Source organism: Ursus arctos, unplaced genomic scaffold (genome assembly GCF_023065955.2).
Source record: "Ursus arctos isolate Adak ecotype North America unplaced genomic scaffold, UrsArc2.0 scaffold_16, whole genome shotgun sequence".
NCBI lineage: Eukaryota > Metazoa > Chordata > Mammalia > Carnivora > Ursidae > Ursus > Ursus arctos.
Window position 1 is genome coordinate 44,588,894 of NW_026622830.1, and position 25,783 is coordinate 44,614,676.

Sequence of the window (25,783 nt, forward strand, 5' to 3'; positions counted from 1 at the left end):
TGGTGTTTGCTCCTTGCATCTTGTAGCTCTTTTATAAGGTGCATAAATGCTTAGGATTTTTATGTCTTCTTGAAGAATATGCTCCTTTATTGTTACAATTAACTTTTTGGGGGGCTCTTGAATGACTCAGTTGAGCATCTGACTTTTGGTTTTGGCTCAAGTTGTGATCTTGAGTTGTGGGATTGAACTCTTCGTCAGGTTCTACGCTCCTGTGCTCAGCGTGGAGTCTGCTTGTGGTTCTCTGCCTCTCCCTCTGCCCCTCCCCTGCTCACTCTTTTTGTCTCTCATAAAATAAAATCTTTTAAAAAATTATCTTTTTTTTATCCCCAGTATCCCTGCCCCTTTGCTCTGAAATCTGTTTTGTTCAGTATTAAGATAGTAGGTCTTCTGACTAGGTCTGTTTCTTTTTGTGTCTTTATATTTAGAGTGTTTTTATAGATAATGTACAGTTGGGTCTTGTTTTTTTATACTGTTTGATGATCTCTTCCCTCTTCTATTGTGGCAAAATACACGTAACATAAAATTTACCATTTTAACCATTTTTAAGTGTAGAATTCAGTGGCCTTAAGTACATTCACAATATTGTGAAACCATTACCATTATTCATTTCTAGAACTTCCATCATCCCAAACAAACGCTACCCGTTAAACAATAATTCTCTGTGCTCCCTCCTCTGCTTTCTGTCTTGTGAATTTGCCTGTTTTAAGGACCTGATGTAAATGGAATCATATAATATTTGTCATTTTGTGTCTGGATTGTCACTTAGCGTAACGTTTTCAAGACTTACCCATGTTTGCATGTATCAGAATTTCATTCCTTTGTAAGGCTAATCATGTCCCATTGTATGTATATATCACATCTTTTTGTTTGGACACTTGAACCCAAGTCATTTTTACCTTTTGACTACTGTGAATAATGCTGCTGTCAACATTGGTGTATAATTATCTGTATTAATATCAATGCTTAGGGTATATACGTATGAGTAGTCCCTGCTTTCAGCTCTTGGAGTATATACCTATGAGTGGAATTACTGGATCTTGTGGTAATTCTGTTTACCTCTCTGAGGAACTGCCAGACTGTTTTCCTAGTCTCCACTTTGTAAGCAGGGCATTGAGGACATTTATATTTCATGTGAGTATTGGTATGGTTAGATTTAAATTTATCAGCTGTTTTCAGTCTTACCTGTTCTTTGTTTCCATTTTCCAGTTCTTTTGGATTGAGTATTTTTTTATGATTTCATTTTTATCTCCTTTTGATTTAACTACTCTTTATTCATTCAGCCCTCAGTTTTTCACTTTGTGTCCTTGGCTTATATAGTCCTCCATTCATTAGCTTTCCATTCTTAAGAAAAATGCCTTGGGCACCTGGGTGGCTCAGTTGGTTAAGCATTTGCCTTCAACCCAGTCGTTTGCCTTCGACTCACGTCATGATCCCAGGGTTTTGGGATTGAGCCCCATGTCTGGTTCTCTGCTCAGCAGGGAGCCTGCTTCTCCATCTCCCTCTGCCTGCCACTCAGCCTGCTTGTCCTCTCTCTCTCTCTCAAATAAATAAAAACCTTTAGAAAAAGAAAATGCCTTAAACTCTGCTAAAGTCTAAAGAACTAGCGCTTCTTGCATTATACTGTGCTTCTCTCTACAGTCTCTATTCTCTGGTTATTTCTGTGTGAGAGCTGAAACAAGGCAGTGTTGCCTTGTTTGACTTCAGCTGGGAGTGTGCATGTTGGTGCACTCAATTTTTCACTGCTCTGCTCATGTTTGTTAATGACTGTGAGAGTGCTGCAAATACTGATTTGGGGGTTACCAAAAAATTTTTATTAAGTAGGTGAATTAGCAAATATGGAGTTCATGAATAATTAAGAGCAGTGGTATATATGCCACACAGGGTAATTGTGTGAATTAAATCAATTAATACAGGCAAGTTCTTCAGACATTGCTTTGTACAAACACTTGATATTTCAGAATCTTATTGCTAACTTAAGTTTCAGGAGTTTGTATGTCCAAGTAAAATTGGGGATATATTTGTGTCTAACTTTTTTTAATATCGTGTAGTATAAGATGGTGCTCTGTTTTCATGTGGTGAAATCGAGGTTTCCTACCCTGCTTTTTCCCCCTCTTTTCCTTCTATTTTATTGAGTACTTTGTTATGACAGGCACTAATTTAAGGGCAGGAGGGACAGTAATGAACAAGGAGGCTGTTGGTCTCTGATTCTTTATTCAGTTTTGATCAGTATAATATTTTGGGGGGAGATGGCTACTACATTTTTAGGTAGCTTTATTGAGATGTATGATTCATGTACCGTACAATTCGCCCATTTAAAGTTTAGAATTAAATGGTTTTTTGTATATTCATGGATGTGGGCAACCGTCGCCACAGTCAGTTTTAGAACATTTTCACACCTCAGAAAGAAACCTGTACCCTGTGGCTACCAACCCACTATCCCCTGCCCCTAAGCAACCACTAATTTACTTTGTCTCTATAGATTTCTCCATTGTGACTTTCATGTGAATGGAATCATATAGTGTGTTTTTTATCTGGCTGGCTTCTTTCACTTAACATTATGTTTTCAAGGTGCATCCATGTTGTAGCATATATCAGTACATCATTCTTTTTTATGGCTAAATAATGCATCATTGTGTGGATATGCCACGTTTTGTTTATCCATTTGTGTGTTGATGGACTTCTGGGTTGTTTTCACTTTTTTTTTGACTTGTATGAGTAATGGTACTACATTCACGTACAGGTTTCTGTGTGGACATGTTTTCATTTACTGGGTATATACCTAGAAGTGGAAATCTTGAATTATAGGGTAACTCTATGTTTGACTATTTGAGGAACTGCCAAACTGTTTTCCATAGTGGCTGCAACATTTTAATTCCTACCAGCAGTGTCTTAGGGTTTTAGCTTCTCCACATTCTCACTAACACTTATCTGACTTTATTTTCGCCATCCTTATAGGTGTGAAGTGATATCTCATTGTAGTTTTGATGTACATTTCCCTTAGGACTGAATTATACTGTCTTTTTTCATGTGCTTCTTGGCCATTTGTATGTCTTTTTTGGAGAAATGTCTATTCATATTCTTTGCCTGTTTTTAAATTGGGTTGTCTTCTGATTGAATTGGAAGAGTTTTAAAAATGTACATATTCTGAATACAAGCCCCTTAAAAGATGTATAACTTGCAAATGTTTTTTTCCTATTTTGGGTTGTCTTTCCGCTTTCTTGACAGTGTTCTTTGAAGCATGAAGTTCTTAATTTTGATGATAAAATCTAATTTATTTTTTCTTTAGTTGCTTGTGCTTTTGGTGTCACATCTAACAATCCATTGCCAAATCCAAAGTCGTGAAGATTTATGTCCATGTTTTCTCCTGAGAGCTTTATACTTTTAGCTCTTAAATGTAGGTGCATGATCCATTTTGAGTAAACTTGCATATGGTGCAAGGTTAGGGTCCAACTTCATTCTTTGGTGTGTGGCTATCCAGTTGTTACAGCATCATTTGTTGAAAACTGTTCTTTGCTAATTGAATGGTCTTGATGCCTTGTAAAAAATCAGTTGACTATAGGCATATGGGTTTATTTCTGGTCTTTCATTTCTGTTCTGTTGATCTATATGTTTATCCTTGTACCAGTACCATAATGTCTTGATTACCATTGCTTTGTAGTAAATTTTGAAGTCAGGAAGTATTAGTCCTCTAGTTTATTCCTTTTTGAGGATTATTTTATATATTCTGGCTTCCTTGCAATTGCATATGAATTTTACAGTCCACTTCAGAGTATAGATTTTACATTTCTTTGATTAATTTTAGTTTCAGGATACTATTATGACCATAATTGTTTTCTTAATTTTGAATTGTTCATTGCAAGTGTATAGAAATTAAATTGGTTTTTTTATATTGATCTTGTGTCCTGAAGCCTTGCTGAACTCATATATTCTAATAATTTTTTAGTGGCTTCCTTAGGATTTTCTATATACAAGATCATGTCATGCAAATAGAGAGTTTTACTTCCTCCTTTACAATGTAGATGCTTTTTACTTTTTCTTGGCTTACCTGGGTAGAACCTCCATGACAATTTAGAATAGAAATGACAGAGTGGACATCCTTGCCTTGTTCTGACCTTAAAGGGAAACCATCTACTTTTTCCTGTTTAGTATGATGTTAACTGTTTTTTTATAGATGCCCTTTATGTAAGGAACTTATCTTCCATTCCTAGTTTATTGAGTAGTTGTTTGGTTTTTGTTTTTATCACAAAAGAGTGTTGGATATTCTCAAATGCTTTTTCTACATCTTTTGAGATGGTCATGTGATTTTTCTTTCATTCTATTCATGTGATGTATTGCATTAATTGATTTTTTGATGTTGAACCAACTTTGCATTGCTAGGATAAACCCTGCTTGTATAATTCTTTTCGTGTATTGCCAGATCCAGTTTGCTAGTATTTTGTTGAGGACTTTTACATCCATGTTCATAAGAGAGTCTGTAGTTCTGTTTTCTTGTGACATCTTTGTCTAGTTTTGGTTATCAGGATAATACTGGCCTCATAAGATGTGTTGGAAAGTGTTTCTTCCTTTTCTTTTTTTGGGAAGATTTTGTGAAGAATTGGTGTTCATTCTTCTTTGAATGTTTGGTAGAATTTAGTGGAGAAACCATTTAGGCTTGTGTTTTTGTTTTTATTTTTTTTTTAAGATTTTAATTGTCAGGCAGAGAGAGAGAAAAAGAGAGAGAGAGCGAGTGGGTGCCCACAGCAGGGGGAGTAGCAGGTAGAGGGAGAAGCAGACTCCCCATTGAGCAGGGAGCCCAATGCAGGACTCAATCCTAGGATCCTGGGATCATGACCTGAGCTTAAAGCAGATGTTTCACTGACTAAGCCACCCAGGCATCCCTAAGCTTGTGCTTTTCTTTGTGAGTAGTGTTTTTTTTTTTTAAACTGGTTTTGCCTCATATATAGGTCTATTCACATTATTTCTTTTGTCATTTTTGTAGTTTGTCTTTCTGTTAATTTGTACATTTCATCTAAGTTATCTAATTTGTTGGTGTACTATTCATGATCCTTTTTGTTTCTGTAAAGTTGACAGTAACGTTAGTCCTCTCTTTTGTTTCTGATTCTAGTAATTTGAATCTTCTCTTTTTCTGGGTCAGACTGACTACAGGTTTGTTAATCTTTTGAAAGAACCAACTTTTGGTCTCATAGGTTTTTTTCTCTTTCTCTTTTTATTTTTTATTTTGTTTTTCCTCTGATGTCATATCTTCTGGCTTTGGGTTGAATTTGCTGTAATTTTTCTAGTATCTTAAGGTGCATATATGCATGGTTAGGTTATGGATTTGAGGTCTTTCTTAATATAGACATTTACAGCTGTAAGTTTTCCTCTGAACGCTGCTTTGACTCTATACCATAAGTTTTGGTATACTGTATCTTGATTTTTGTTCATCTCAAAGCATTTTTTAATTTCTCTTATTGATTTCTTCGACTCATTGGTTATTCATTCATGAGTGTGTTTAATTTCCATGTATTTATGACTTTGCCAGATTTCCTCCTGTTATTTCTAATGTCATTTCATTGTGTTTGGAGAACATATTTTGAATTATTTTTATGCTTTAAAATTTTTGAGATTTGTTTATGGCCTGGTGTTTGGTCTGCTGGAAGATGTTCCATAAGGAGTTGAGAATGTATATTCTGTTGTTGGGTGGAGTGTTCTATAGAAGTCTGTTGGATCTGGTTGGTTAATAGTGTTGTTCACGTCATCTATTTCCTTATTGATCTTCAGTCTAGTTTAATTCATTATTGAAAGTGGAGTATTGAAGTCTCTACCTATTACTTTTGAATTGTGTATTTTTTTCATTTCTGTCATTTACTAAAAGGTTTGTGTTTTAAAAAGTTTTTTACAACAGCTTTTTATTTTTAAATTCAAGTACAATTAGCACACAGTGTTATTTAGATGTACGCAGTGCTAGTTTCACATGTACAGTATGATTCAACAATTCTGTACGTTATTTAGTGCTCATTAGGATAAATGCATTCTAAATCCCGTTTATGCATTTCACCCATCCGCCCACCCACTGGCCACCAGGAGTTTGTTCTTTGTGTGTAACAGTCTGTTTTTTGATTGTCTTTTTGTCTTTGTTTCTAAAACTCCACATATGAGTGAAATCATATTGTATTTGTCTTTCACTGTCTAACTTATTTCACTTTGCATTATATCCTCTAGGTCCATCATGTTGTTGCATATGGCAAGATCTCATTCTTTTTAATGGCTGAGTAATATTGTGTGTGTGTGTGTATCACAGTTTCTTTATCCATTCATCTGTGGATGGACACTTGGGGCGCTTCCGTATTTGGCTGTTGTAAATAATGGAGTAAACATGGGGTGCATATATCTTTTTGAATTAGTGTTTCTGTTTTCTTCAGGTAAATATCGAGTAGTGGAATTAACTGGATCATAAATTCTGTTTTTAATTTTTCGAGGAACCTCCATACTGTTTTCCACAGTGGCTGCACCAATTTGCATTCTTACCAACAGTACAGAAGGGTTCCTTTTACTCCACATCCTTGCCAACACTTGTTATTTGTGTTGATTTTAGCCATTCTGACAGGTATGGAATATCTCATTGTGGTTTTGATTTGCATTTTTCTGATAATTCGTGGTGTTGAGCATCTTCTCTGGTGTTGGCCATTTAAATGTCTTCTTTGGAAAAATGTCTATTCAGGGCCTTTGCCTATTTTTAAATTGGATTATTTGGTTTTTTTGGTGTCAAGTTGTGTAAGTTCTTTATATAGTTTGATTATTAACCCCTTATAGGACATATTATATGCAAATGTCTTCTATTCTCTAGGTTGCCTTTTTATTTTGTTGATGGTTTCCTTCACTGTGCAAACATTTATTTTGGTATAGTCCCAGCAATTTAATTTTGTTTTTGTTTCCCTTGCCTGAGGAGACATATCTAGAGAACTATTTCTTTGGCCAATGTCAGAGAATTATTGCCAGTGTTTTCTTCTAGGAGTTTTGTGGTTTCAGATTTCACATTTAGGTCCTTCGTTAATCCATTTTGAGTTTATTTTTGTGCATGGTATAAGAAAGTGGTCAAGTTTCATTTTTTGCATGCAGTTGTCCAGTTTTCCCAACACCATTTGCTGAAGAGACTGTCTTTTCCCCATTGTATATTCTTGCCTTCTTTGTCATAGATTAATTGACCATAGATGCATGGGTTTATTTGGCTCTCTGTTTTGTTCCACTGATCTGTGTCTCTTTTTTTGTGCCAGTACCATACTGTTTTGATTACTACAGCTTGGTAGAGTACATCTTGAAATCTGGGATTGTGATACCTAAAGTTTTGTTCTTCTATATCAAAATTGCTTTGGCTATTTGGGGTCTTTTGTGATCCCATACCACACTTTAGTATTATTTGTTCTAGTTCTGTGAACAGTGTTATTGGTATTTTGATAGGGATTGCATTAAATCTGTAGATTGCTTTGGATAGTATGGACGTTTTAACAATATTGGTTTTCTCAGTCCCTGAGCATGGAATATCTATGTCATCTTGTTTCTTTCTTCAGTATTTTATAGTTTTTAGAGCACAGGTCTTTCACCTTCTTGGTTAAGTTCATTCCTAGGGATTTTATTATTTTGGGTGCAACTGTAAAGAAATGAAAAAAAAATTCCCTTTCTGCCACTCCATTATTCGTGTGTAAAATACAATGGATTTCTGTATATTAATTTTGTATCCTGTGACTTTACTGAATTCATTTATTCTGGTAGTTTTTTGGTGGAGTCTTTAGGGTTTTCTATGTATAATATCATCTGCAAACAGTAATAGTTTTGTTTCTTTACCAGTGAATGCTTTTTCTTTTTCTTGTCTGATTGCTGTGGCTAGGACTTCCAGTGTCGTGTTGAAGAAAAGTAGTGAGAGTGGCCATCCTTGTCTTGTTTCTGATCTTAGAAGAAAAGCTTTCAGGTTTTCATCACTGAGTATCATGTTAGCTGTGGGTTTTTCATATATGGTCTTTATTTATTTATTTTTTTAAGATTTATTTATCTGAGCAAGGGAGGGGCAGGGCGGCGGCGGGGGAGAGAATCCCAGGCAGGCACCACACTGAGGACAGAGCCCCAATACAGGGCTTGATCTCAAGATCCTGAGATCATGACCTGAGCCGAAATCAAGAGTCAGACACTTAACCCACTGAGCAACCCCAGGCACTCCCATATGGTCTTTATTATGTGGAGGTGTATTCTCTCTAAGTCTACTTTGTTGAGTGTTTTCTTTTCTTATATCGGTAGATGTTGTACTTTATCAAGTGCTTTTTCTGCATCTATTGAAATGATCATATGGTTTATATCTTCTTGTTAATGTGATATATCATATTGATTATGAATATTAAAGTACCCTTGAATCCTTGAATCTCTGGAATAAATCCCATTTAATCATGGTGAATGATTTTTTAAATGTATTGTTGGGTTTGGTGTGCTAATATTTTGTTGGGGATATTTGCATCTATGTTCATCAGAGATATTGGCCTGTAGTTTTTTTTTTGGTAGTGTTTTTATCTGCTTTTGGTATCAGGGTGATGCTGGCCTCCTGGAATAAATTTGGAAGCTTTCCTTCCTCCTTTTGGAGGGGGGGGGACTTGTTTGAGAAGAACAGGTGTTGACACTTCTTTAAGTATTGGGGTGGGGGGAAGTGCAGAGGGAGAGGAGAGAGAGAATCTTTTTTTTTTTTTTTTATAAAGATTCTATTTATTTACTTGACAGAGACGATGAGAGAGTGAACACAAGCCAGGGGAGTGTGAGAGGGAGAGGCAGGCTTCCCGCCGAGCAAGGGAGCCTGATGCGGGGCTCGAGCCCAGGACAGGACCCTGGGATCACACCCTGAGCCAAAGGCAGATGCTTAACGACTGAGCCACCCAGGCGCCCGTTTCATTTATTCTTGCTCTAATCTTTATCATTTCCTTTCTTGCACTGCTTTGGAAAGCTTCATGTATTTTGATGCTTTGTTATTGGGAGCATGTATGTTTTTAATTGTTATAATTTCTTGATGGATTGATCCTCTTATAAAATATTATTTCTGGTAACTTTTTTTTTAAGTGTATTTTGTCTGATATTGGTATAACAGTTCTTCTGCCTTTCTTGTGGTGGCTGTTGCATGGTATTCCTATCCATTTACTTTCATTTTCTATCTCTGAGTCACAGGTATGTCCCCTGTAAACACCTGTACATATAAATATAAACAACATATAGTTGGATCATTTTTTTAAATCTGGTCTGACAATTTCTCACTTTTGATTGCATTCTTTAATCCATTTACATTTAATGTTATTGATATAGTTGGATTTATATCTGCTGTTTTACTTTCTGTTTTCCATATGTATTTTATAATGTAGAACTTAATTTTCATTACTGACCTTTTTTTCGCTATATTTTTTGAGTGTTTTTTTAAATGGTTTCTCTGGGGTTTGCCAAATACCATTGACTCTTGAGCAACATGGGGGTTAGGGTAACTGGCCCCTACACAGTTGAAAATCTGCCTATAAACTTTCGAGTCCCCAAAACTTAACTGCTAATAGCCTACTCTTTACTGGAAGCTTTACTGATAACATAAAGACTCAAAGAACGCATAGTTTGTGTATGTACTGTATACTGTATTCTTATAGTGAAGTAAGTGAGAGGAAAGAAATGTTAATAAAAAAATCATAAGGAAGAAAAAATACATTTATAGTAGTGTACCTGTATTTACTGAAAAAAATCTTCATATAGGTGGGCCTGACCCATGGATACTGATGTTCTGCAGCCTGGTGGCCTGCGCTCAGGAGCAGCAACCACCAGCCAGGTCTATGGGCAGCAACAATGGTCTGGAAGCTCAGAAAAGCTGCCCCATCTGCCTGGAGGTGTACCACCAGCCTGTGGCCGGCCATCCACAGCTGTGGCCATGTGTGAGTGTACTGACATCTGGGGAGGCCACAGGCTTGGGGCACAGCTGTGGAGGAGTTTATGCCCGGCCCAGGAGGGGCCTGAGGGTTTAAGATTGCTCCCTGTGCAGTACCGTTCCTACCCTTTGGGGGGATTCCTCAGCTTGAGCCTGGCCTCTTGCCTGCCAGGCCTGAACCCTCAGTCCAACCACCCCATCAGCACATGTGGTGACCTGCAGCCCTACCTGGTCCTGGGGCTCTCTGAGGGCTGCTGACAGCCTTAGGTGGCCTCTTCCACTACTCAGAGGCCAGGAGGTCACCTTCAGTTTGGTCCCATGAAGACTGGGGTGGGCAGTTGTAAATAAATGTCTTGTGGCTTTTGCTGTTAACTCTTAAAGATCCGTGTATAAGTGGCCCTGCGCAGTTCAAACCCATGTTGTTCAAGGGTCAACTGTACATCTTACCACCTTTAGATTTATAGTAGTTTAATTCTAGTAATATTACAGAACCTTTACTGCTACATAGCTTGATTCCCATTTTCCCCTTTCTGTGGCATTGCTGTTTTACATATTGAACTTACTAATGTTATAAACCCAGCAGTGTGTTGTTATAATTATTACTTTACTGTTTACAGGAGCTTTCTTAGCCCATGGCAACTTTGTTTCCACTCCATCTCCGTTTGTGCTGTTACTGGGAAATATATTGTACTTACATTACATTGTGTTAATAAGCCACAATACATTATAGCATTGTTTAATCCAATTGCTTCTTAAATCAGTTAAGAAAAGGATTAAAAATATGCATGTTTACCTTTATTGTGGTTACTTGCCTTCAGCCTAAAGAACTTTCTTTAGTATTTTCTTAAGTTGGTTTTGCTACCAACAAATTCTCTCAAGTTTTATCTGGCAGTCTTTTTTCACCTTTTTTAAAATTTATTTTTATTTATTTTTTTATTTTAAGTAGGCTCTGCACCCAACATGGGGCTTTAACTCTCAACCCTGAGATCGAGAGTGGCATCCTCTACAGACTGAGTCACCCAGGCGCCCCTTCACCTTCATTTCTGAACAGTAATTTTCCTCGGTTGAAGAGTTTTGGCTAACCAGTTTTGCATTCTGCACTTTATGTATGTTACCGCACTGCCCTCTTGCTTCTGTTATTTCTGCTAGGAGCCAGCTGCTAATCTCACAGAGGTTCCCTTTTAAGTGACTCATTCCTGTTGATTCTTTTAAAGGTTTCTCATTATCTTTTATCTTCAGCATTTTTACTCTGATGTGTCCATTTGTGGTTCTCTTTATGTTTATCTTAGGTGGAGTTCTTAGAGCTTTTGCATGTTTAGGCTATTGTTTTTCAATACATTTGGGAAGTTTTTTGGTTATTATTTCCTTGAATATTTTTTCTGTTCCTCTCTCCCCTCTCCCTCTTTTTCTGTTTCTCTCTCCCCTCTCCTTCCAGTAGGTACTCCATTTATGTGTCTGTTCGTGCATTTCATTGTGTCCCATATTCCTCTCAAGGTTTCTTTTTTTTCCCCCTCTCCACTCTTTGGCTCGTGTAATGTCTATTCATCTATCCAAGTTTTCTAATTCTTTCTTTTGCTTGTTCAAATCTACTGTTGGGTGTCTCAGGTGAGTTTTTTGTTTCAGTTATTGTACTTTGCAATTCCAGAATTATAGTGTTTTTATTTTCAATTTTAACTTTGTTGACATTCTCTATTTGAAACAGATTGTAATGCTACCTTACTTTTTTTCCTTAGGCATACTTATTTTTAGTTTTATGAACATATTTATAATAGCTACTTTAAAATCTCTTCTGTTCAATATGACATCTGGACACACTTACAGGTAGTTTTCGTTGCTTGTCTTTTTTCTGGTCTGTGGTTTATTCTTTTCTGTTTTTCTGCGTACGTAGTAGTTTTTTGATGCAAACAGGACATTTTGATAATATACTATAGCATTGCTGGGTGCTAGTGCCCTCTCCCTGCCACATTCCAGGGCTGCTTATGTGTTTCTAGTTTATTTATCCGTTAGATTATCGTAGTGAACTATGTTTCTTTCTCACTGTGTAACATGCCTCTGATCCTGCTCCTTAGGGAGGTGCAGTTTGGGGCCTGCCTATAGCCACCGTGGGTGAGTGGGTGACTGTGGTACAGGTGCGGCTCTCTCCCACTCTCTCTGATCACACCCAGCAGTTAAACTCCACTGATTTTGGCGCTTTGCTTTGTTGTTTTCATTAGTGCCCTGGGACATAAATTCCTCTATACACTAATCCAGTCAAACTGGTTCCTTCCAGGGATTAGTTTCTGAGATTAATGTTGGGTATTTGTTCCAACCAAAGGAGGGTGCTTCCCAGCTGTCTCATTCCCTGGTTCTCTCCTGCAAACTAGCTGGCCGGGAAATCTAACTAGGGGAATCTAAAACTGAGTTTAACCTTAGTCTGGTATTTGACTTCAACAGTGGGAACTCTTTACAGAGGAACCTCAGCTAGGATTCATGATTTTTCTAATGCTGCTGTTAAATACTAGGCAAGCTTAAACAGAAATGCATCTACTTACCTATTACTAAAAGTAGTGGTTTCTGCCTCATGTTGGAGGAGCCAGAAAGCTTTGTAAGGTTGACTAGAACACTAAATTGGTGTGAAATTAGTTTTGAGTGGTTTATGTTAAAACCTGTGGAGTATCTTTTCATACAGACTATTTGTGTATTTGTACTATCTTTACTTTTTAAAATATTTTCTTTACCTTGATTCCTTGGCATCTTTATCACAAATAGGATGATTTCTCAAATTGCCTATTTGGGATATAAATACTCCTTTTTCCACGAAGTGGAGGAGGAGTGGACTTTCTGCTAGGCAGAACTACTTTGACTGCCAGCCTTCTGGGTAGTCGTGCTCTTGTTATTCTGGGAAGCTGCCAGTCAGCCAGAGTACTGCACTGCCTTTCCTCCTCAAGCACCCGTCTTGCTTAGTCCCTTTGGAGCCTGAGGGGCAAGGGAGGGGGAGAATGCAGGGGACTGACCCTCCTAGCTGTTAGTGCTGCTGGTGCTGATGGATCATCAAGAGGCTGTCCCCGTCCCTCTCTGGGCCTGGAGCCCTCTTGTGTTTTCCCACTTCTTGGCAGTAAGGTTCCTCTCTGCATGTTCTAGGTTGTCAGATGTACTAGTTTTCCACATTTCAGGTATCCCTCACAATTTTCCAGCCACAGCGGACTCTGGTTTTCTGTCACAGATTCCCAGTTGTGGATGTTTGTTTGTTGTTAGTCTTGTGGTCTTAGGTTAGAAAGGGAAGGCTGCAGTGTATGCTTATTCTATGATTTGGAAGACCCAAAACATAATGAAAACGTATTTGAAATGAATTGGTTTTGGGGTTCAGAGTGGCTATCCTTTTATCTGCCCTTTGATTGATAAAGATCTCTTTTTAACCAGCGAGAGACACATTGGCATTGTATTTGGCAAGGCTCTTGAGGAGTGAGTTCCTTTTTTGAGCATCAAAATCTTCTGTTGAAGAAGCTCTAAATTTACATAATTAGCATGTTGAATATATCTACAGTAATTCTGAGAGGAAAATATGTTCACAGTCTTCTTATTGGAAATTCCTGGAATTTTTTTTTTTTTTAATTGACGCGCCCTCCCACGCCCCCATGCCTCCTTGCACCACACTACACTTTCTAGGTAGTATAAATAGAAATTCTCATGCAGCTACACTCAGCATTCATTGAGGAGCTGCAGTATGCCTAGTGGTGTACTATGGACTAAGGGCGGAGGTTAGCAAGCCAGTGGCCTCGTGTTTTTATACATACAATCACATTGGAACACAGTCATACCCATTCATAGCCATATTGTTTTTGGCTGCTTTCACTCTACAAAAGCAGATATGAGTTGTTGGAACTGAGATCATATGGCCAAGTCTAAAGTATTTTTTACCTGACTTCCTGGGGAGCATAAAGACAATGAGTCTTGATTCTCCTGAGTGTGGTGTCTTGGGCGGTGGAGAGGAAGAAATGTGTGGACTTTGGAGTGTAGACACTAGATGGAGAGGTGGAGAGCCTCGTGCCTTCATAGAGTTTGTTTTGTTTTTTGGGGGGAGAGTTTATCAGGCTGTCCTCTATTGAAATAGACACCACCAAAATTGACCTTTTGCTCTCCTTACCATTTTTATCCCGTTCACTGCTTCTGATGAAGCCCCTTTTTCCTGATACACAAGCACATTTGTACAAAGCACTGTCTGAAAGCTGCTTCCCTGTTCTGCCCTTAAATCCCTTTCATGATACCCTTTTCTCCCAATTATAAATGTACATTGAAATGCAATCTCATTCCTTTCCCTCTTTCAGAGATTAACAACAGGGTCACGAAATCATTCCTTTGCTTTTTTTATGCTTTCACTGTGTATGTACTCAGCCCTGAACAATACCTGTTATTATTTTGTCTGTTTTATAACTTTCTATAAATGGTACTGTATGTATTCTTCTGAAGCTTGGTGGGTTTTGGTTTTGTTTTTTGTCTGTTTTTGGCTCAATAATGTATTTGTGACTATCCTGCTCTATTTCTTTGACTCTCATTTGTGTCTGGCATTCTGGTATGTGGCCATCCACAGTTGATTAATCCATTTTTGGGCTGTTTTTCCCCCTTATTACGTTGACCTTTCATTATTTCTCTTTTTTTTAATAGTCTTATTGAGATGTAATTTATATGCTGTAAAATCCACTTGTTTAAAGTGTAAAATTCAGTAGCTTGTATACAGAGTGTCACCATTACCTAATTTTGGAACACTTTTATCACCCCAAGAAGAAATGTTGCACCCATTTGCATTCATTTCCTATCACCCTTCCCCTTTCCCTTCCCTACCCCCAAATTGAAACTCATCTATTTCTGTCTCTATAGATTTATCTGTTCTGGATTTTTCATATAAACGGGATCTTCTCTGGTCTTGTGACTGGCTTTCACTTAGAATGTTTTTGAGGCTCATCCATGATGTACACGATGGCTTTTAAGTTCACGATTTTTTGCTTTTACACATGATGCTTTATATGCTTTATGTATGTTAGGGAACTTTTTTTTTTAATGACTTTTACTAACAGTAAAACTCTGATTTCATATTCTTATCATTCACTGAAGCTCTGGAAGAAAAAACAAAGGTAATATTCATTACAAAAATACAGTTGAGGGGTGCCTGAGTGGCTCAGTCGATTAAGTGTCTCTCTTCAGCTCAGGTCATGATCCTTGGGATCTAGCCCCATGTCAGGCTCCCTGATCAGCGGGCGGACTGTTTCTCCCTCTCCTGCCACTCCACCCACTTGTGCTCGCTCTCAAATAAATGCGGAAGGAGGAGCAGTTAGTTTTCTGAGAGATGTGTATGAAGAGTTATAAAATGAGTGTCATTTGATCTCAGTCTAGACTGTGGAAAATTAGTAAGGTTTCAGGAAGTGGGTATGGGCAGGAAGGAGGAAGGAGAAACAGTGTGCAGAGGCACTGGGAGATGGAAGAGGGTTTTTAAGGAACTTAGAAGAAATGGGGTTGGCCTGAGTGATATTGTGGGAGGACAGAAGGCTAATAAAGGATCGATCTTTGAGGCGAGTGATGTTGCAGTGATGGTCATGGCAGTCGGGCTGAGAGGAAATGAAGTTGGAGAGGTTAGAGTGATGAACTTAGTGATAATGGGGGGAGGATTCTAAGACGACTCCCACGGTTTCTTACTTGGACAACTGAACGATTTGAGAATTTGATAAATATCCCTCACAGAGTCGAGATTAACTTGTGTTGGAAGCTATCTGCTTTCCACAGATAAAATATCTGCATTAGTTTGCTTTAAGAAGTAAAATCATTTCTTATAATTTAAAGATGACTTAAAGTGTTTTATTTCCAATTCAGAAGTGAAATGGGTTCATACTGAGCCTAGGATGTATTACTTTTAGACTTGAACAGTCCAACTATTATTGTCACTTTCTCACAGCCAAAAGAATGCAATGGTGTAAAGATTCCTGTTGATGCCAGTAAACCAAATCCAAATGATGTGGAGTTTGATAATCTGTATTTGGATATGAATGGAATCATCCATCCCTGTACTCATCCTGAAGACAAGTACGTAACCCATTTTTGTCACTGATAGCAGAAGTTACAGGGGAGTACTGTATTCTTTTACGTTGTTTGTTTGTCCTTTTAGACCAGCACCAAAAAATGAGGATGAAATGATGGTTGCAATTTTTGAGTACATTGACAGACTTTTCAATATTGTAAGACCAAGACGACTTCTCTACATGGCAATAGATGGAGTGGTAAGTGCTAAAAAAAGTTACCTTAAAATCCTCCATTTTTGTTTCTGCTTTGTTCCGAGTGTCTAGAGTGAAAGTCAGCTAAATAACGAAAAATGTTGACTGTGGTGAACTTGAGAAAGGCAGCCTGATCCTTCAGTCATTCATTCAGACATTTCTTGTACCTTGTTTTTGCCAGATAGTGTGACATACTGGGGATAATGGTGACTGCCCTTTCTTTTGAAGGGCTTACCACTAATGGGACAGAGATAAATGAGCAAGGTAGTTACTTGTGGGCTTTATAGGTACTAGATAACACATGCAGCGTGCTGAGGGAAGAGGAAATCAGTGCTACTAAAGGAGTTAGGAGGTGACTTTTGTCCCATTTCTTGAAGCATAAAGAATAACAGGAGATTGGTGGGCGGTGGAGGGGGATCAGTGGAATTGATAGGAAGAGGGAAGACCTTCTGGATTTCTCAGATGGACCCAATAAATACACTTCCCATGCCTTTGACCACACTAACACATCTGGGCAATTACGGGTGTTTTAGATTGAAAAGGGAAGTAGAGCAATGTCTTGAGAAGGCCTTATTGCCACACTTAGGAATTTGGATTTTCTCCTATGGGCAGTGAGTAGTCCTCAGAATGCTTTAAGAGGGCAATAACTTACTGACCTAGGATTACATGTCAGCTATCAACTAGCTTAGCTTATAAATAACAGCAAATTATATATCAGCATTCAAGGAAAATTAAGGTAAATCATAACCCTAAAATTTATTTAGTTATATACATATAGATTCTCTTTCTTTTAGATTTAATAATCCTAGTGGCTAATGGAATGATTTTGAAAGTCTAGAAAAGTTTGGGTCCAAGAAGATTAACTTTTCTGTAAGGTTCTCTCTATGCAATGAAAAATTTTAGCTACTTGATAACTTGGTAAGTTGCAGTTAAAGTGCAGTGAAGAGTAGAGGGAACAGGAATAGCTTATTTGGAGCATATTCAATTCATAGTGAAAGTTCTTGAAGAAAATCTGTCACTTTACATCCAGTGTGCCCTTACTGCTGGATCAAGTATAAACTGCGTACCTGTGTAAGTGTCTGTGTGTTTGTATGCTCAGGTGTGTAACATGTTTTTGTCGAAATATAAATGTGGATCAAAGAACTTGGTACTTAAAAAAGTTAGGTTAGGTGGTTTTATTTTACAGGAAAGGGAACTATTTAAAAGAGAATTTAAAGTAACTTATTTTATGTAGACAGGATGCTTGAGTCCCTTCCAACAACAAAACTCAGTTCAGGAATTTCAAAACCTTAGAGTCCAGTTCATTTCATTCAAGCTTATCCAGTGATTTTAAATTATATTTGGTCAGAGTAATTCAAAAGTATTTTCAATTAAAACCTTGTTCCCTTTCTACCTGCTTTGCCTTCTTGTAGAGACAGAGTGGTTATTGTGGGAAATACAATATAGAAGTGCCTTGAAGTCCTACAGATTAAGAAGTCACTTTCTTTTGCTTTTATGGGGCATGGTTAATCTCATTTGGAGACCATCCTTCCTTTCAGTCACAGACATAAGGTCTTCCTGATCCTGGTTTTGTACTAGTAATTATTCATTGCATGTTGGCTGGGTCTTTGAGTAAAGTGAGCTGTCCTTCTTGGGTTCCTTGAAGGATCATAGCCCAGGAGAAGTGACATTGGGTTTTGGGCTCTGCAGTATTAATTAAGTGGCTTCTTAGGATGTTTGTCCATTTGACATGTAACTCACTTACCTGACTGAGGTCAGCTTTAAAGTTCTTGATTCTAGTATCTTTCATGAAAGGATTATTAGATGCATTACTTTTCCATTTTACTGTACTATTTTTATAAGAACAACATTGAAAGTAATGTACAGATTTCGTTATATGTATTTTGAATAGTATTACATAACTATGAAATACTGTTTTCAGGCACCACGTGCTAAAATGAACCAGCAGCGTTCCAGAAGGTTCAGAGCATCAAAAGAAGGAATGGAAGCAGCAGTGGAGAAGCAGCGAGTCAGGGAAGAAATACTGGCCAAAGGTAAAGAATGTGCATCTTGAACTTGCACTTCTTATTAAATGTATATAGAATGGGGGGAGAGTTGTCAACTTTCTCTCACAGTAGGTATGGTTTTAATTTAATTAGGATCTAGAATATCTGACGAAAATTTATGTTCACTGTCAAAAAGTAGTCAATGGAATCCTTCATTTCCACTAACAAGCTTTTTTCTTTTCCCAACTCTGTAGTAAAAAGGAAACTTAGGAATAAAAGGAGGGAATTCTGGTAGGGAGAGCATATTGTCAGCCCTTTTCAGGCAAGTGCGGTTCTCAGCTAACTTTGATGTATCTGTAAGGGAGAGTGCCTCTTACTTTTCTATGGGGATTGTTAGAAAGCTACAGTTCTGTAAACATTTTCCTTAAATCACTCTGGGTAGCTTGCTTGTTACTTCCCCTTAGAACTCAGAGGTCTGTAAGAGAAGGACAGGGATAATGCAGTCCATATTTACAGGCTTTCACTAAGTCAGACACACTTCAGTAGAGGTGGATGCAGTAGGCACTGAGGCAGTGAAGTACCCAGGGTTCCCTTGATTTGGGGGAGGGGTGGGGTGTGATCATCTTTGCAGTTCCCCAGAGCTTGAAATTCCTGTTGGGTACATAGATAGAAGTTAACAAAGTCTCAGAGGGGGAGGAAGGTCAAGGAGTCCAGATACTCCATGGGACCAGTTCTCTCCCAAGACACCTGTCTGTGAGATGGGGTGTGGTTGTAGCAGGGTGGTTTGTTTGATGTTTTATTACAAGGGCGGTATGATAGACCAGGAAAGCAACAATTTATTGGCTCAAAATACTGTTGTTTGTAGGTTAAAGAGGATATCATAGTGTAGTCAACTCAAGCCTACAATTATGATACATTTTCTGTTGTTTTAATTTGCTGGAAGTGTGCAACTATATAGTTACTTTAGCTGCAACTTGTAATATGCTTAAAACCTGTTTGTACTTATAAAAGATAGTCTTTGATTTTAAAGATGTCTTCTTTCTTGAAGATGTTTTGAAATATATTTGTCTTGAAAAAAACTAATCAGTGATATAGAGGACAAATAGGACTTTTATATCACAGCTGATAATTTTATTTCTTACCATATAAAGCTGTAATAAACTCAGTAGTTTAGGGGCACCTGGGTGGCTCAGTTACTTAAACATCTTTCTTTGGCTCAGGTCATGATCTTAGGCTTCTGGGATCGAGCTCTGAGTCTGGCTCCCTCCTCGGTGGGGAGTCTGCTTGGCCCTCTCTTTCTTCCCCTACTCGTTCGTGAGCATGCACTCATGCACGGACACGCTCTCTCTCTCAAATAAATAAATAAAAATCTTTAGATAACAAACAAGTCAGCACTTTAATTTTGTTTTTCTAAGGTACCTTTATCTCAGGAATTATTATCAAAATGAGAACTCCTAACCTGTGTGTGTGTGTGTGTGTGTGTGTTGTGCTGCAGAGGGCATTATGAAGAATGTCATAATTTTCATATTTTGGTAAACTCTCGTATCTTTTGTATACCATTTTGATGGTCATGTTAAAGCTTATATTAAATTTGAGAGGATGAAAAAAAATTAAAATAAAATAAAAATTTGAGAGGATAAATCTCATTTTCTTCCCCAAAGGGGGAACATTTGTTCCTCAGATGACAATATTTCCCTTTCTTTAGTATTTGGATTTGTTTTTGTTGTTCTGGCTTAATACTGAGTAATTTACCTGACTTTTTGTGGGGAGAACAGAACATTGCTTCTTTTTCCTCTAGGTGGCTTTCTTCCTCCAGAAGAAATAAAAGAAAGATTCGACAGCAACTGTATTACACCAGTAAGTAGTCTCATACTTTGCCAGCTATTGCTAACTCTTAAATGGTAGGTTAATTTATTTCTTTCTGTCATTTTAGGGAACCGAGTTCATGGACAATCTTGCTAAATGCCTTCGCTATTACATAGCTGATCGTTTAAATAATGACCCTGGGTGGAAAAACTTGACAGTAAGTTTCACATTTTGGTACTTCAGGAAGATAAGGGTGATCATTTTAGGCTGTACTTTGATATGACTGATAACCCCATAAAATGCTAGTTGACTGTCAGAGGAAAGAGAAGCTTCCAGGGTTATTAGAGATGGGGTGCCCTGCATGGTCCAGTTTTAGACTGCTGAATTTGCTCTCAGTGCCAATTTTGTCTTCTTACCGTCACTATGAAGCTATAAAATGGGACCCATCACTTAAAAAAAAATACATATATAATATTTTGTATTATATATAAAAATACGTATTTTTCTATATATATGTATATATATACATATATATGTATGTCCTTGACCTCATGTATATATGTATGTGTATATATATATATACATATATACACATATATATAGAAAAAATATATTTATATTCATATATATATATGAAAGCAATTTTTAAATGGAAATTTCTATAGTTAGAATCGAAATAGAGCAAGATTAAAGTCATGGGGGGCCTTTAAAGAATAGCTGTGTTCTCCTACGTGTTTAAGTAAAATTTAAATGAACTTTTATGTAATTTTAAATTCAAAGCTTGTTGGGGCACTTGGGTGGCTCAGTCGGTTAAGGGTGTGCCTTCTGCTCAGGTCATGATCTTGAGGTCCTGGGATTGAGCCCTGCATCATGCTCCCTGCTAGGTGGGGAATTTGCTTCTCCCTTTCCCACTCCCCCTGCTGGTGCGCTCTCTTTTTCTCTCTCACTTTCCCAAATAAATAAAATCTTTTTAAAAATCAAAAAAATAAATTCAAAGCTTTTTTTGCTATAAACTAGATATGGTAAATTATATTTAATGGCTATCTTTTATTGATTACTCCCAGGGCTTATGTGGTTTGGGGCTGTATCCTTGGGTAGCAGTAAGAATACTAGAACTGATCATTTCTTTTGGCTAAATTTGACTGAAACATTTCATTTTTTCTGTTCCTGTAGTAGGTTAACCAGTGAAACAATTTTGATGTTTAACACACACCTTATGAAAAATTTCTAATTAATAACACTGTCTTAATAGAATTATCCTGATTTATTTTAAGCTATTCAATTTTATTGATTTTTGTGCTAGAAATTTGGGGATGAACTGACAGTGTTAAAAACTATTTTTTATAGGTTATTTTATCTGATGCTAGTGCTCCTGGTGAGGGAGAACATAAAATCATGGATTATATTAGAAGACAAAGAGGTAAAACTCCCTTATAAATATTTTATTATATGTTCTATTTAAAAAGCCAAGCCATTATATAGAAACTATTTGGTAGAATATGATATTCCTGTGATATAAAATACATTTATATAAATATAATGTATCTTTCCCCCCCTCTTTAGCCCAACCTAACCATGACCCAAACACTCATCATTGCTTATGTGGAGCAGATGGTAAGTTTCTTTTTTGGGATTTGATTCTCTTGGATTAAACCATAGCAAGTTAATAGGTTAGTGTGTAGTAGTGGATTATTCCTGGTTTCCTGAAAATTCTAATATGCCTTGCTCATTTTATGTTTGAGAAGGAACTGGTATTAAGTTGTTTAGTTTGTGATTCATGTTCATTTATCTTACATTTTAAAAATATTTTTCAACCTTTTGATATTGCATGCCTTTAAAATGGAAGATTTTCTGTGCCCATGTGTCTGGAGGACAGCTTGTTGCCTGAGAACTAGGAAGTTTTAGGTTTTTTGGCTTTACCACCTCTGCTTATGTGCTTGTTTGGGCTTTTCTTTGTGTTGGTGTCTTGTGTGACAGTGGTGTCCTTTATCATTGGTTGTGGTAGGGTCTTCTCAGAGTGCTCACAGTTCATTGTTTTTATCGTTGTTCGTTGACAGCTGACCTCATTATGCTCGGCCTTGCTACACATGAACCCAACTTTACCATCATTAGAGAAGAATTCAAACCAAACAAACCTAAACCATGTGGACTTTGTAATCAGTTTGGACATGAGGTCAAGGACTGTGAAGGTTTGCCAAGAGAAAAGAAGGGAAAGGTAGGAACTTTGAAATGGTAGTTGCCTCATTTAAAATTTTTCTATTTTATTTTTTGTGGTAATAAAATATACTTAACACACAATATACTGTTTTAACTATTTTTAAGTTTACAGTTTAGTGGCATTAAGTATATTCAGGTTACTTCATTTTTAGAATGGGTAAAGAGAAGATTGTATTTATATTAGATTTTTACCTACTTGCTCTGTACCCCTCACAGGAATGTATCTTTCAAAGCCCTTTAAAGTGAATACACATTCAAAAGCATGCATGCACTCAATCTTTCTCCTTTCCACCTCTAACATAGCTTATGTCTACATGAGGCTTGGGTCTCCTAGTTAATAATGCCTCTTGCACATGACTTGTTTGTAGAAGTATCTCAAATGATTTTTCTTAAAAAGAATATAAATAAAATATATTATTCTGCTTGATACTTTTAAGTTACTCCTAGTTCCTATATATTTTGGGTTCACTTGATTATATCCAGCCCCCTTTGAATGGGTTTTCATCTGATTTAAGAATATGTTGCCTCTTTAAAAGACATGCTGAGTGGAAAAAAGGTAAAAAATACACTATGTTTATAGAGAAGGGTCTAGAAGTATCTGCCTTGAAATTTAATATTGGCTGGATGTAGGTCAGGGATTGGCAAACTACAGACCTCCAGATTTGACCAATGAGCTAAAAATGGTATGTATATTTTTAAAGAGTTGTAAAAACAAAACAAAACATGAAAGAATATGCAGCAGAGACCATGTGTCTCCAAAAGGATAAAATGTTTACTCTCTAGGCTTTTGCAAAAAACATTTGCTGATCCCCGGTCTAGGTGTGATTGGGATTATGAATAATTTTTTATTTTTAAAATGGTTTGGTGAATTCTTTTTTTGTTGTTGTTAATACTTGTAATATTAAAATGGATTTTGCTTTAGAGAAAGCCATGATATTGATTTCGTTGGAAAAAGTTACACGGTTTAGAGTAGACTTGTTTAATCTTGACTCCCCTTCCCTGCAGCATGATGAACTTGCAGATAGTCTTCCTTGTGCAGAAGGAGAATTTATCTTCCTTCGTCTTAATGTTCTTCGTGAGGTATGTAGCAATAAACATTGGGATCAGTATTCTAAAGCAGGGTGGCTTTTGATAGCTTTAATGGTAGCATTCCTTCTTGGTTGTAGTATTTGGAAAGAGAGCTCACCATGGCCAGCCTGCCGTTTACATTTGATGTCGAGAGGAGTATTGATGACTGGGTCTTCATGTGCTTCTTTGTGGGAAATGACTTCCTTCCTCACCTGCCATCATTAGAAATTAGGTACGTGTGTTTGTGTGGGTTTTCAAACTAGTGTTTTAGCCTTCTTGCCTTTACAGTGCACACTGGTCCTAATGCGTAATGTTTGTTTCCTGGTGGCAGGGAAGGTGCAATTGATCGTTTGGTTAACATATACAAAAATGTGGTACACAAAACTGGGGTAAGTTCATTCTTGAATAATTTCAAAACAGAAGTATTTGCTTTTATAAGAAGATCATTTTACATGTATTTTATCACTTACAGGGTTACCTTACAGAAAGTGGTTATGTCAATCTGCAAAGAGTACAGATGATCATGTTAGCAGTTGGTGAAGTTGAGGATAGCATTTTTAAAAAGAGAAAGGATGATGAGGTAAAGTGTTTCTATTGCAGTAGCTAAATTGCTCCTGTCTCTAATAGGCTGTGATGATCCTGTGATTGTACTTTTAACCTCTTGAGTGCGTTGTTCTATCATTATAGTGTATCAAACACTAATGTAATCATGAGTGGTCAGTGCTTTGATTATTTTATAAAGGTGGTGATGCTTACTGTGTGGAACTATGTATTGCACCCTGTGTGAGTTGCATTATAATTTTTTTCTCTCTTCATAATCTTAATTAAGATAAAAATCCAAACACCTGTCTAATCAGTGGGCTATGAAATGAGGGTGCCAAGGCTAGATGAATGCTGGGATTGAACTCGTGGCTGCCATGTTTTATAGGAAATATTTATGCCCTGGAAGACAGGTTAAGACTTAGGAACTCTCTACTCTGGTAGTAGAGTATAGGGGGTCAGGGTTGGATTGCATCAGCCAAGGCAAAGGGTTGCAACTCTGAGTAAGAAATTTATACACAAAAGAAGGAAATAAAATAACAAAGCACTTGGAAATTGATTACGTATGATAGGATGAGTGCTTAGGTGAGAAGTCCAGGTTTCTGGCTCGGGCAGTGGGGAGATTGCTGGTGCCATTCACTAAGATAGCAAGCACTTGGGGTATAGGAGGTTGGGGTGGGGACCAGTTAGAAACTGAGTTTCATTTTGGAGATACTAAGTTTGAGGCACCGTAAAGGACACTGGAGAGGAGAAAGTCCATGAAGCAATTAGATGGATTTGTGTAAAGCTCAGGCAGAAGTCTTTTGAAAGGAGATTTTAGAACCATTAGTAGATGGGAGATACTTCAAGCTGTCAGTGTAAACTTGAAGTCCCTGGGACTCTGTGTGGAGTGAAAGTGCCTCCAATAGAAACGCTGAGAAACATGGACATTTAAGGAGAGAGAAGAGCTAGTTGTAGAGAAATGGAAGGAAATCCCTAAAGAGAGAAGCCATTGGTGCTCTTTGAGGTGTCAGGGAAAGATGGACAGGCCCCTAGTCCATGGCCAGGGGTTTAGAGGGGCGGTAGCTTGGAGGCAAAGGGGTTGGTTGGAGGGTGGTTATGGGAGAGTGTTAAGGGAGGCAAGCAGTGGATAAAATTTAACAGATAGTAGCTTCTTAGAGAGTGAAGGAAATCCTTTCAGAAACTGATCTTACAAAAATTCATATGCCTGTTTTGAGCAAATATTGCTACATTGCTTTATGATTTCCTTACAGATTAAAACATGTCATTGTATCTGACAGGATTTTATATTTTCTTCAACTTTGTGTGCTGTAGCTAGTGGTTTGTTTCTTAGAACTTTCAGTAACATTTTATGTAACAGAGTGAGTGGACTGTAAGCATTCTTTCCAAAACCTTTGGTACTTGGTAATCCGCTATGGTGACAAGTACTTTTCACATGTAAGGTTCCAATAACAGAACTGACTTTGGGATATCAAATGTCTACCAGCATAGCCATTTTGAACTAGTCTTCAACAGTTACAGTTGAAGTGGAGTTGGCTCCACTTGACCTGCTTCCGTTTATGCTTAAGAAAAAAACTGTATGTACATACAATACTACTTGATATAAAAACCTTATATTAGAATAACCCTTTTGTGTGGCTTTAGCAGACTCTGTACTAATAAATATTGGTGATATTTGGCATTAGAGCAGGATGTATGAGATTTGATAGGTATCGAAGTGCTTCAGACTTAAGTAATATGGTTTCCAGCTGGACTAGCATTTTAAAGCTCTTTGGATCTTTTTTGGTGTTCCTGACATCATACGATGTCTATCAGCAAGGTTGGGCATCGGTGGAAATTTATGAACCTTCAGAAATTCAATATAAAAGTATCCAGGTGTATGTATTTTCCTGGAAAGTGTGTCTGTGGCTTTTGACTGATTTCCAAAGGAGTTCATAGCACAAAATAGACAGTAGAAAAGGAATACATCAGTATTTGTTACTAAAACTGAGCAGTTGAAGGTGATGCTTTTTGTTTTG

General features: G+C 37.4%; 1 protein-coding gene across 2 annotated transcripts in view; it reads left to right on the forward strand.

Moving 5' to 3' along the window:
- XRN2 (5'-3' exoribonuclease 2) overlaps positions 1–25,783 on the forward strand; it is an 82,461-nt gene that overhangs the window by 5,365 nt on the left and 51,313 nt on the right. For both annotated transcript variants that reach the window (XM_026487477.4, XM_057312710.1), the window contains exons 2-13: positions 15,834–15,961; positions 16,044–16,155; positions 18,071–18,182; positions 19,933–19,991; positions 20,068–20,157; positions 21,288–21,360; positions 21,504–21,554; positions 21,998–22,155; positions 23,163–23,237; positions 23,324–23,457; positions 23,557–23,614; positions 23,698–23,805. In XM_026487477.4, the coding sequence (XP_026343262.1) occupies positions 15,834–15,961; positions 16,044–16,155; positions 18,071–18,182; positions 19,933–19,991; positions 20,068–20,157; positions 21,288–21,360; positions 21,504–21,554; positions 21,998–22,155; positions 23,163–23,237; positions 23,324–23,457; positions 23,557–23,614; positions 23,698–23,805 (1,158 nt within the window). The remainder of the gene's footprint in view (positions 1–15,833; positions 15,962–16,043; positions 16,156–18,070; positions 18,183–19,932; positions 19,992–20,067; positions 20,158–21,287; positions 21,361–21,503; positions 21,555–21,997; positions 22,156–23,162; positions 23,238–23,323; positions 23,458–23,556; positions 23,615–23,697; positions 23,806–25,783) is intronic.